The 11,456-nt window shown below is 41.9% G+C and overlaps 1 protein-coding gene across 1 annotated transcript; it reads left to right on the forward strand.

Moving 5' to 3' along the window:
• The first annotated feature begins 8,546 nt into the window (after nucleotides 1–8,546).
• On the forward strand, nucleotides 8,547–11,397 carry vgll3 (vestigial-like family member 3). Its single transcript, XM_079231178.1, has 4 exons — nucleotides 8,547–8,844; nucleotides 9,633–9,987; nucleotides 10,136–10,672; nucleotides 10,794–11,397. Exons 1-4 carry the CDS (start codon nucleotides 8,740–8,742, stop codon nucleotides 10,832–10,834), a joined length of 1,038 nt encoding a protein of 345 aa, XP_079087304.1. The 5' UTR covers nucleotides 8,547–8,739; the 3' UTR covers nucleotides 10,835–11,397.
• The last annotated feature ends 59 nt before the right edge of the window (nucleotides 11,398–11,456 follow it).

The raw sequence follows: 11,456 nt of genomic DNA on the forward strand, positions 1-11,456 counted from the left end.
GACTCTGCAACCATACTCTTATACAGATACATGCTGTTCATTGTCCCTTTTATAAGACAAATGGCTTGACATTTTATTAAATGTGATTATTCACTTTTTGGCCGTAAATCAGACGACACAAATGATACAACTTTCCTGTCTGCTAGACGTGAAGCTACAGCAAGGAGACAGTTGACTCAGTATAAGATCATGCATTTTGTTTGTTTAATCTGCACAAAACCCAAACTGTAAAGTTGTATTAATGGCAAGACACCAGGCGGTCACTGCGCAACGTATTTCTAAGCTTTTTTTTTAACCTTCGGACAGAGTCAGGCTAGCCCCCTGTTTCCAGTCTTGATGCTAAGGTAAGATAGCAGGCTTCTGGCTGTGGCTTCAAAAACGGCAGACCGTTCTTTACAATACGGACAGACTGTAAGAGTGGTATCTTCTCATCTAACTCTCTCCAAAAAAGGGAACAATTGTATTCACCAAAATGTCAAAGTGTTCCTCCTGATGAGATACATGCTAATCTAGTGTATCCACTTTTAACATGATGCAATTTGATATTTAAAGTACATGAGAAGGGATCAGCACCAGATTGTATGTATGGAGAACCTTTAAGAGGAATTATCTCTCACATGATATTTGAATCAGTTTAGAAACAAAGTGTGTAAGTAGTGGAGAGGATTTAGAACATAAGGAAGACAGCAGGTGGCTGGGAGAGCGGGAAGAGACGAGGAGATGCTAATCAGCGGGGAGGCAGGGGGCAGGGAGTTTGGGACGGTCTAATAAATCGAGTGAGTGCCTCCACCCGCTTCTGCCCGTGGGACGAATGTAGTCGCGCTCGCCGGCGCAGTGCAGCATCGGGGAATTACGGGTAATGAGGGATTATTCTCCCCTGTAGTGTTTGCTCATCATCATTGCCACTCACAACCTCCCCAGCCACACACACACACACACTCACACACACACACACACACACGCACACACACACACACACACACACACACACACACACACACACACACACACACACGCAGATTCAGCATGTAGATCCAGGTGTGGGGTATGAATACAAACATGTGCAGACACACACACACACACACACACACACACACACACACACACACAAACCTTACAGATGGTTTTGTGAGTAAGGTCAAACAGCGAGGTGCTATTGTTTAAATCTGCTGCTGGCGCCAATTTTGGATGTCACACTCAGTGAAGCACACACACGGTTCAATGACACCCTCTTTTACCCACAGGTCCTTTTTGCCTGAGGAGGACAATCTGTCTGAGGGTAGATCCCCCATGCATCAAACCAGAACCTTCTTCCGCCCTTTCTCCCACTTTCTCTCTCTCCCTCTACTGTTTCTCCAGTCCGTGGAACTCCTCGCCCCAGGGCCAGGCTGTGACCACAAGAAGTAGGCTGGTGGTCCCAGCAGGAGCCGAGCCACAGACACACCATTAGCATGAGGGAATTAGAGTTACTACAACTGGAAGGGCAACAGAGGACGAGTGAGAAGAGGTTTTGTTGAGTTGTGTGAGGGACGACACAGACAATAGGAAGCTGTATTAATCAGATAGTTGTAGAACATCAATGTTTTTGTAATAATAACACATATACTTGCTTTTGTAGGTTGTCCTGATTCTGAATGTCATACTCTGAAAAGCCAGAACAATGTGTTTGTAATGAGTGTGTTTTACATAGATATCACATTTATGACGGAAGTCTTTATGATTCAGTTGTGGCAGTGTAATTTGCAATGACAGCTGAACAGGTAGGTCAAGTTGAGGTTTAATCCAACTGGAACAGCAGTGAATCCCCTTCAGCTCGCAGTTGTAAACCTTATACATCAGTTTCTATTTTGTTTTTATTTTTGTGGAATAAATAATGAAATGTTAAAATAAAAAGGGTCCTCTTTTTCTTGTCAAAAACATCACAGGACAAGCTCCAGGCCAGGGGACACATATTACTTTGAGTTATCTTTTTGTAACTTTTAAAATATTAATTCATTTAGAGTCTTTGGTGCTATCAAAATCAAAGCCCACCTTTTACAAGTATGTATGGCCTTTTATGAATGGCTTAATTTGTGAAAATATGAGCATACAGAACAAACACAACATTTTATTGCAAATGAAAACACACAAAAGACTAAGACAGAAGAGGATATACAGAAGATTTGAGCTAATTTTTTGTATAGGCCGATGCTCTCAAAATTAGTCTTTTCTCTTATAAAAAGAAACAGCACATTATGTTTTTAAGCAGTAATCGTTGTATTGGAGCAAAAATCTGTAGTTGTATGAAGAGGGGCGGCCCCCAAAGCAAAATAAAGGCTAAGACTGTCCGTGTCTCACATTTTTGTTCAAGTTGCCAGAACAGCAATAAAAGCTTCCTGTGTCTCCACTTATTCCTTTGTGTTGATTCATTCATGCTGAGTCTTTTCTCTTCTGGAGAGCATTTTATTACTGTCACAGATAATATGAATCAAATCTACATGCGTCCCCATGTCAGTGTTTAAATCAGACATCACAATGTAGCTCCAAAAAGTAATTGAGCAAAATAGTATGGGAAAGAAACCAGTATAGTATGCTTAATTTCACACATTTCCAAAGTATGAAGCCAAATGTCCAACATATAACGTTTTATTTTATTTTTCCAATTAGCTGTGGATTTACAGATTTAACATTTAAATAGATGTCCAGCTTTTGGTTTAAAAGGAAAATCCCACCCAGTTACACGCTCCAAAGGGGTACACACATCTGTCAAGTGGATTTGCCCTCCATCAACATGACCCTGTCTTTGAATCTCCATCATGTCATTAACTTCTGCTGGGCAGCCTGTGCAGCTTCCTTTATCTATATACAAGCAGAATATGAGTTAAAACTGGAGGGTAGAGTATAAGTAATTATCTGCTTCTTAAGCAAGGTCAGCATGGTGACTCTTGAGGGAAGCCAATATCCGCTGGTCACTTTGTTAGCAGACAGTCAGACACACACGCATGCACGCTGTGAAGCAAGTACTTCTCTTTGTCTGGTCTTTGCAATTAAAACTCCCATTCCCATTTGTAAAACACGCAATAATGGCGTGAGCAATTAAACCGGAATATGTGCGATCACTGAGATAATGAAAAGGCTTTTGTTTGACAAAAAAAACAGTTTTTTTTCCTTAGTTAACATGGAAATTCCATTCCCATTAGCTTACAAATGAGTGTCTTTTGCTCATTAGAAAACACATTGGTGCTACAGTGCTAATGATCCCACCTTGTTGTGTTATTTCTCATTTAAAGTATATAACACATCAAGACACATGTCATAGTTTCAAATTAGAGGCAAATCCTGTTGTTTATATAGCAAGTTGTGTTTTTCTTCTGAATAAGACTAAAATCCTCTGATATTGCATCACTCCATGTATTTGAAGACGCACTAATGGTTCTTTAATTAGACTCAATAGTTTGCACTCCTCCCCCAACTCTCTCACACACAACACTAAACTAGCAACTGCATGAAATTATCCACTGAATGTACAGATACACAAATATCTTATAATAAGTGTGTAAAATATGTGTGTGAAATAAAGGAATTGTTTAATCAATATGACAACCATTAGCATTTTAGATGTTTCCCTCAACTTGACCCAATGAAATAGGAAAAATATGATTCACAATATTAAACATATCATATTTGTCATCAAAACTACTGTTATTTTGCAGGATTTTTTTCAATAATTAAATTCCTTGCAGCTCCTTGACATCTCCGTTGATGGCCTACGAGTATCCAGATGTACGTGAGATGTATTTGTTTGCCTCCACATGAGTCGTATCATCATCGTCATCATCATCATCAACATCGTCATTATAATCATCATCATCATCATCTTCAGATGATCCAGAGAGTCAGCTCAGGCAGGTGTGCATTTCTATGGACCCTCCCCGGGGCAAAAGAACGACAGCAACCGCACCGTAAAACTCATGATGCTGCAGTCTGCTTAATGTGAGGTATCCTCATCTACAGCACTCAGCGTTATCTCACACCTGCCTCATCAGGAGTGCACTGTAAGGGTGAAAAATATTTTAATATTGCAAGATGCTGCATTTTTTGCTGAGAATGAGTTTGACAAAAAGCTTTGCACTTTATGTTTTTAATTTTAATCGTTAATGTCTTAAAACTTCGAGGGTCGAACTTTTGTTTACCTCTGAGGCTCAGATCTGGGACACAACACTTGTGACCTGTTTTTTGGGGGGTTTCTTGGGATTCATCCCTAAAACATCCTCCCGCCTTAGAGAGGAATGCTCCTCCGAAATGTGCCTGTGATCTAAAGTGGTGGATGTTTAGTTAGCATGAAATAATTCTTTAGATCTAAAGCACTGGAGGTGCCCATCGTTCTTTGATGGGTTTAAACCAGCAGGAAAAGCAAACACCTCTCAAACTCCACTTTAATTTCTGTCCCTTCCCTTCTCCTCCCTCTGTTTTCCCCTGTAAAACATCCACTAATAATCATCTCTGTGCCTCATTAGGAAGCAGGGGAGTAGAGGCACAGGCTGCTCCAGATGTTTGGTGGAAAACCCCTGAGGTCCAGCGTCTATGTCAGAGAGCGCATGTGTATCTGTCTGTTGTAATAGGCACTATCAAGTGTGCATGATTGCGTGTGTGTGTGTGTGTGTGTGTGTGACACCGCTATAAATGTGTGTGTGTTTGATACTTCCTGCACTATCTTCAGGCATCACTCTGAGTGTTCCACTGCCCCACTTCCACAGCAGGCGAAGGCAGCGAGGAAAAGATTCCCTCTGTGAAGACACTAGATGGAGACGTGGACTAACTCTGCCATCTCTGCACAATTTTATAATCAGTCTCTTTGTCTGCTGGCGTTGTCACAAAGAGCGATCTGTCAGTCAAGACATGCAGGTGGCAGTAAAGGATTTGAATGATTTATGGGGAAGATGCTGACGGTTTATTCAAATCTGACCCAGTAACCGGTCTCCAACTTTGTTCTGATAGATGTTTAATTGCTTATTCATTGTAGAATTGATGAGTGAATTGACAACACATTGGCTGTTAATATTACCATTCTTTAAATATAATTTCAATCCTGGAGGACACAATCAGCACTTGCTTTTTAGACAATTAAGACATTTTAAAAGGACCACAAAATGACTAATTCAGCTTTCAACTTCTTTAAAGATGTTGCCCATATTAATTATAGCATTTTCTCATCATGGGCAAGGCTGAGCTCCTCTGAAATAAATACAACTTAAAATGCTTTTTTGTGATTGCTGTATAAGTGTGTGTCTTTCAAAATGCTGCCCCACTTTCTAATATCTGATCGCATCATCAGCTTTGAGACTGAATAATTCACACTTTGTAAAATCAAGGTGAATGAAACATGAGTGAACATGGTGAGACTGTTACCCACTTGCCGTAGATGTCTCCGAGGTCTCATCGGATATACTACTGCATACATACTGCTGCCTGTTGTTTTTGTTAAATATTTGCATTTCACCAGATAAAAGGGAAGAATCAGAAGAGAAAAATAAATCGCAAAGTGAGAGAAAAATGTATCTCTGATGCAGACATCAAAGCAATTCCATATTTATTTTTTATTTTTTTGCATTCTTTGCCATTATGTAAAAAAATCTCTGGACTAAACATGTATTTAATGCCTGCATTGTGTTCACTTGAAAGTAAAGGGGCACCTTACATCAACGTGTTGGGAAAAATGGATTGAACCAATTACTTTTAGAGACCTAAAAGTATTTTTTTTCACAGAAGACATTTAGATTTGTCACAGTAAAGGACAGGTGGAAATAATATAATTGATGACAGCTGAACTCCATTTTCCCTGCTTCAGTTTCAGGACCCTGGTATTGTGCATGCAGGCTCACTGTCACTCTGTCGTGGCTTACGAGGGCACTTTTTGAATACAACGGAGCCATCGTTAACATTATTAGTAACACCTGTGCTTTTCCTATTGGGACAAGCCGAGAGGCCAATTACTGTGACTACATGATGGATTGGTGTGTGTGTGTGTGTGTGTGTGTGTGCGCGCACACACACACACACACACACAAGGATTATTGAAGGCACATACAGACACCAATATGTATATGCTTACATTAAATATCTTTTAATTGGACCATTTTCATCTCTCGAAATATTTAATTAGTTTATTTCGTAACACTTTAGGGAGCATCTACTTCTTTATCTACTTTCTTCACGCTTTACACCTCTCCTACAAATTCATCTGACAGCAGAGACAAAAGTCCTCCCCTGCAGTGTTATGTCTAACAATTTACTGAATGTAAGACAGAAGGTCACGTCCTACACGGGTCATACTTCGCATTGGTGAACAAGATGGCAGTAGAGAAGCGAGGTGTCATCAATCTAATCCCTGCCTGCCTCTGCAGCACCCTGCTGTCTCAATTGAAAAACAATGGTGAGTGAAAATCAAATTTGAGTGCGGTAATTTGTTATTTGAGAAATTGGGTGTTGTAAAATGGAATTGGCTCTTGTGTTAAATTATTTAAAAGCCCCTTTGTAATCATGCCCTGGAATTCTGCATATTTTTATGTCAGCCCTTTTTAATGACCCGTTATTCCTTGGCTTAAGATGTGAGTCAGTGTTGCTGCGGTTAACTGGAATCCCCCTACATATTTTTGGACCACTTTTTCTCGGAGCAATCTGGTGAAGTTTCTCTCTTGAATCTGACTGAAGATCTCTGGCCAGAGGAAACGAGATGTGCCCGAGCCAGAGTGGGCTGTGGAATCCTGATCTCAGAGGGCCCAAACCATCTGCTGCTCGGGAAAGCCAACCATATGTTGAGCAAGTGGCCCTGGTGCTTAAGTGCTGCTTGAGGCTTTTAGGGAGAAACCTCTGCACCGAAGTTCTGGAGCTTGCTTGAAACGGCAGCCATGATAACAAGAAGCGCACAGCCACATGCTGAAATGATGGAACGCTTAAGAAACTGCCAACAGGGCTGACGGTCATGGAGCGTGAAGGGATGCCAACGCACAGGACAGCCTTACTCCCAGGAAGACCAGGGCACAATGGATTATAGTTGGGCTACAGCCATTCAGTCTAAAAAGTTGTAATTGTCCATGAAAAACTCTTATATGTTGCAAATTAAAGTATTTAATTGCAAATAACACAAGTCCATGTTACTTAGTAAACACTGAGGTGAGTAGAGGCATAAAGGTGCACATGGGAAGAAAGTGATTGACACATTTTGAAATAATTTGAACAACTCAAAATTAGGTTTGCCTGTCCATTAATTCATATTAATGCTGTGCTTTGAGATCATCTTAAACATCTTCAGTATTTTTTTCTTGACTTATAATATCTACTAAAGATCAGCAGATCATCTTGGGGTCATTTGCTTCTTTGGTGTGGATCGTAGCTCACAGCAGGTCTCATAAAAGGTCAAACTGACAAGCATGTCATGTCATTAGTCTCGCCAACAGGTGGCAGCAAACAGCTCAACTCACTCAGTCAGGAAGCTTCATTTAAAGAGGGAAAGCTAAGGAAGGGAACATGGCAGTGATAATCATGGTGACCTGGAAGCTGAATGATTAATTAACACTGCAAAGTTAATGGTTGCCTCCATGTCTGTTGTCTGCTATTATAGGTGTCTGACAATATTATGGAATAGGCCCTACAGAGAAATACAACATGTGGATTTACCCTTCTCTTGATTCCTGGTCTGTTTGTTATTGTGTGTCCAACTCAGAGAATGTTTTTTTCTGAAGTTGTGCAAAGATGTCTCATCCAAATTGTCGAACTCATCTAAATATTCAGCCATTACATTGTACATATTTTAGATAACTCTGCTTTCTAACACAACAAACTCTGACGTGTCCAGTGGTACCCCTCTCTCGCTCTCCGTTGTCTTCAGGCAACATGTCATATGACATAAACAGAAAGGGAAATATAAACATTTTTTTTCAATTATGTAGTCAGATGCTTAACAATCCGAGTCTAAAAGCGGCAAAAAAAAGAAGCACTTTTGACCAACATTACTGTTCCGTAATTGCCTGACATGATTGCTTTGCAGCCCGTCTGGCTGCAACATGCTGCAATTACTACAATTACCAATTTCATAAATGGTTGTCCCCATCAGTCACTTGGACACAAAAAAAACATAGGAAAACAGGGTCTGAGTTGAAAAATACCAAAGTTACCCTTTAAATATTCCGAAAGTCCTGGCTGCCACCGTAAACCGTGACGGTCAGTCCTGAGGTCAAAGGCCCTTGAACTAAGAGATCTTCTTAAGACACTGTGTGAATACAAACTTTTATGAATGAGTGCCACCGGAGGGAATCGAACCAGTGTCCTCATGATAGTACCTTGCTATACTCCACTGCGCCATGCACTCTTCCTCGGTGGGCGTGTGTAAATGGGCCCCAGCCCTCTCTAAAAATAACTCCCCTCCAAAACAGAGAGACAGAGAAGGAGGGAAGGGATAACTCATCCAATCACAGGCGGCCTAAAAACTTTTTCTTTCCTTTTTTTTTGAATACAGTGCGTGTGCCTTTATATCGTTTTGATCCATTTGTGGCCCCGGGTGGTGCTGGTGGAGCGCGCAGCGGGACGCGCATTGTCTGTATGCAAACTGGACGACATGGCCATTGTATGCGTTCAGGCATATATGGAGGCACCGATAGCTCGGGGGATACAGCCCGTCTGAAGTCTCCGGAGTGAAGAGCCCTCTGCTGCGTTGTGCGCGTCTCTCCTCTCTCTTTTCATTAACCGCTCGGGTCCGTCGCTATGAGTTGCCTGGATGTGATGTACCACCAAAGCTATGGAGCGCACTACCTCCCTGCAGCGGCATACAAGGCGACGTACTGTAACCACCATCACCAGCAACAACAGGTGAGAAATCCTTCACACAACTTTTGAAGCTATCGAGTCTTCGTTTTTTATTATTTAAAACTTTTTTTTTAGTTTTAAATAATGGACATTTCACGGCAACTATTTAGATAGGCTGCTGAAGAAAATGTAGAAGTTAACTTTGGGTGTGTTTATAGGCTGACCATGAATTTAAGTTGGGGAATGTCACCTCCCCTAAAGGATTATGTTGTTGACTTTTCACGGGTAAAAAAAAACTTTTTTTTTTCGTTTTTCCTCCAGAAAGTGTTTTACTATATTCCCTGACTTTCTCATCAGGACACCGCCTCAAACTTCAATTATTCCTTACACCCCTCTTACATTTTAGCTTTGAATGATTACATTCCGGCCCGATGTTCGGTATTCACCTCAGGTCAGGCGTAATGACACGGAACTATTAATCCTGCGGTCAAATGGTGATGTAATGACAGCCGGTCAGTCACTCAGGAATGTGGATGAGGCACACTGAGCTTTACAAATATTTTGGAATGCAGTATGGGAAAAAAGTAACTTATTTTCACACAGATCCCAAGCCCATGATCATCATACTTGGGAATAGTTTATGCTTTACTGTGTGGAAAACAACGGTAGCATCAACAACATGTGTGATAATATATGGCTCTTTATTCTCCATTTAAAAAAAGAAACCATAGAAATGTATTTCTCTGATACAGTATTTAGGCTTTAATGTTAATTATTTGCTGATTCTATTAAAATCTAGTTTACTTCTGACTTGATCTGTAAATTAATCTTGCTCTTTCTCTTCCTTCCAGAGGAGGCTGAGTGTTTACAGTAAGATGCAGGAGTGTATGGAGCAGCAGCAGCAAGGAGGAGCAAGAGGGACGCTTTCCAGGGATCAAGGCCTGCGGCAGGGTCCTGCAGCACCGGAAACCGAATCTGGCCATAGATCTACATCCGATTCAGACCTGAAGGATGGTACTCAACCAGCAGAGGCAGAGTACTTGAGCTCCCGCTGTGTTTTGTTCACCTACTTCCAAGGCGAGATCGGTGACGTGGTCGACGAGCACTTCTCCCGGGCTCTCAGTCAGTCCAGCACCTTCAACAGTGAGACCAAACCGATCAGAGTGACTCAGCCGTCTGCCTCAGCCACTGCTGGCCATTGGAAAGGTGAGAGGGGCAGCAAATTAAAACAGCTCTCAAAGAGCAAAATACATAGCTGATAGAGATTTTATCATCGGTTAATTATTATATTCCTTAAAAAAATGGAATTATTACCCTGCAGTGTGCTCAAGTCTTTGTGATGTGATTGTTTCAGATGGATCTCTCTCCGAGGGTCAGAGCAGCTCGGTGTGGAACAGCACCTATCCATCCCAGGCCAGTCCTTGCGTTCCATCTGTCTCTGTCTCAGTCCACCCAGACTTCTCTTCCAGCCCCGTTTCCTTCAACCACCCCGATGGAGCTCTGTGGGCCGACCACGTGCTCTCCCAGGCCAGCCTCCCCCCGCCGGCTGCCCTCCACGACAGCTGGACCTACAGCCTGAACCCCCCGAGTTCAAGCGGCTACCCCAATGTCCACAACGTCTACCATCCTCCCCCCCACATCCACACCCGGCACCATCACCCCATGCTCCATTCATACCCAACCCACAGCTCGGCGTTGGATCCCAGGTTTAATCCCCTGCTGCTGCCAGGTGTCCGGAGCCAGAGCCAGCCGACCGCCAGCACAGGGAGTTCCCCACTCAGCGAGGGGTTGAAGACGGAGATGGACCCCAGCAGCAGCAGCGCCATCACGGCTACCTCTGTCACCTGGACTCCCTCTGCACTCCATGGATCCCTGGAGGTGTATGACTCAGGTAGATACAAAACAATACATTCACTTTCAAGCATTTGTTTAACTTCATACGTCATCTAACTTGCCCAGGAAGTGACACTTTGCACAGTAGTAATTCCCCCTTCTGTCTTTCTCTCCTGCAGCTCTTGATCAGACCAAAGCAAAGACATCAGTGTGGTTCTAACTGATGTACTGACAATGAGAAAAGAGACTCAATTGACACCAAAAATGACCTACTATGTGGCTTTTACAATGTATGGCTGCAAAACCAGCACTGTAATGTACAATGTAGATAGAAGGCTTACTGTAGCTTAGATGATGAGTCTTGCACTGTCCACAGAACGTATTATGGAGATGAACTCAGGCTTTGGACTTAAATGACAGTGATCTCCTGCTTTGGCTGCAGGTCAAGGGTCACGAAGAATGATATAAAACGGACTACTAGCTTTAAGAATGAGAGGCCTCTTCTCTGATGGCACACAACTCCATTTCTCTTTTATGCAATGTGAGACCAAGTGGTTCTGTTTCAAGAGCTTGATTTTGATCCACATTTTTGTTTTGTACTGTAAATGTTTGTTGGTGACTGTAAATGTTTGTGTGTGTACAGTTTTGTCATGCTAAGTTGTTGTTTGCTGGATGACTTTTGCTAAAAATTCTTGCCTGAATGCTTCTTCACTTTTTGCATTAAGGGATTGTGTAGTGTAAATATTGGTACTCTATGTTTAAGTAATAAATTGTTGAACTGTATTTATATGTGAAGGTTATTTTTCAGGCATACATTTACTGAACCAAAAAAACAAAAAGAG

The sequence above is a fragment of the Taurulus bubalis genome (assembly GCF_910589615.1).
Source record: "Taurulus bubalis genome assembly, chromosome: 15".
NCBI lineage: Eukaryota > Metazoa > Chordata > Actinopteri > Perciformes > Cottidae > Taurulus > Taurulus bubalis.

Bases quoted from the DNA above. Each gene is read 5' to 3' on its own strand.
- vgll3 (XM_079231178.1), top strand. From the start codon at position 8,740: ATGAGTTGCCTGGATGTGATGTACCACCAAAGCTATGGAGCGCACTAC. The intron at 8,845-9,632 runs GTGAGAAATCCT...TCTTCCTTCCAG, and splicing joins ACCATCACCAGCAACAACAG to AGGAGGCTGAGTGTTTACAG. The intron at 9,988-10,135 runs GTGAGAGGGGCA...TGATTGTTTCAG, and splicing joins CACTGCTGGCCATTGGAAAG to ATGGATCTCTCTCCGAGGGT.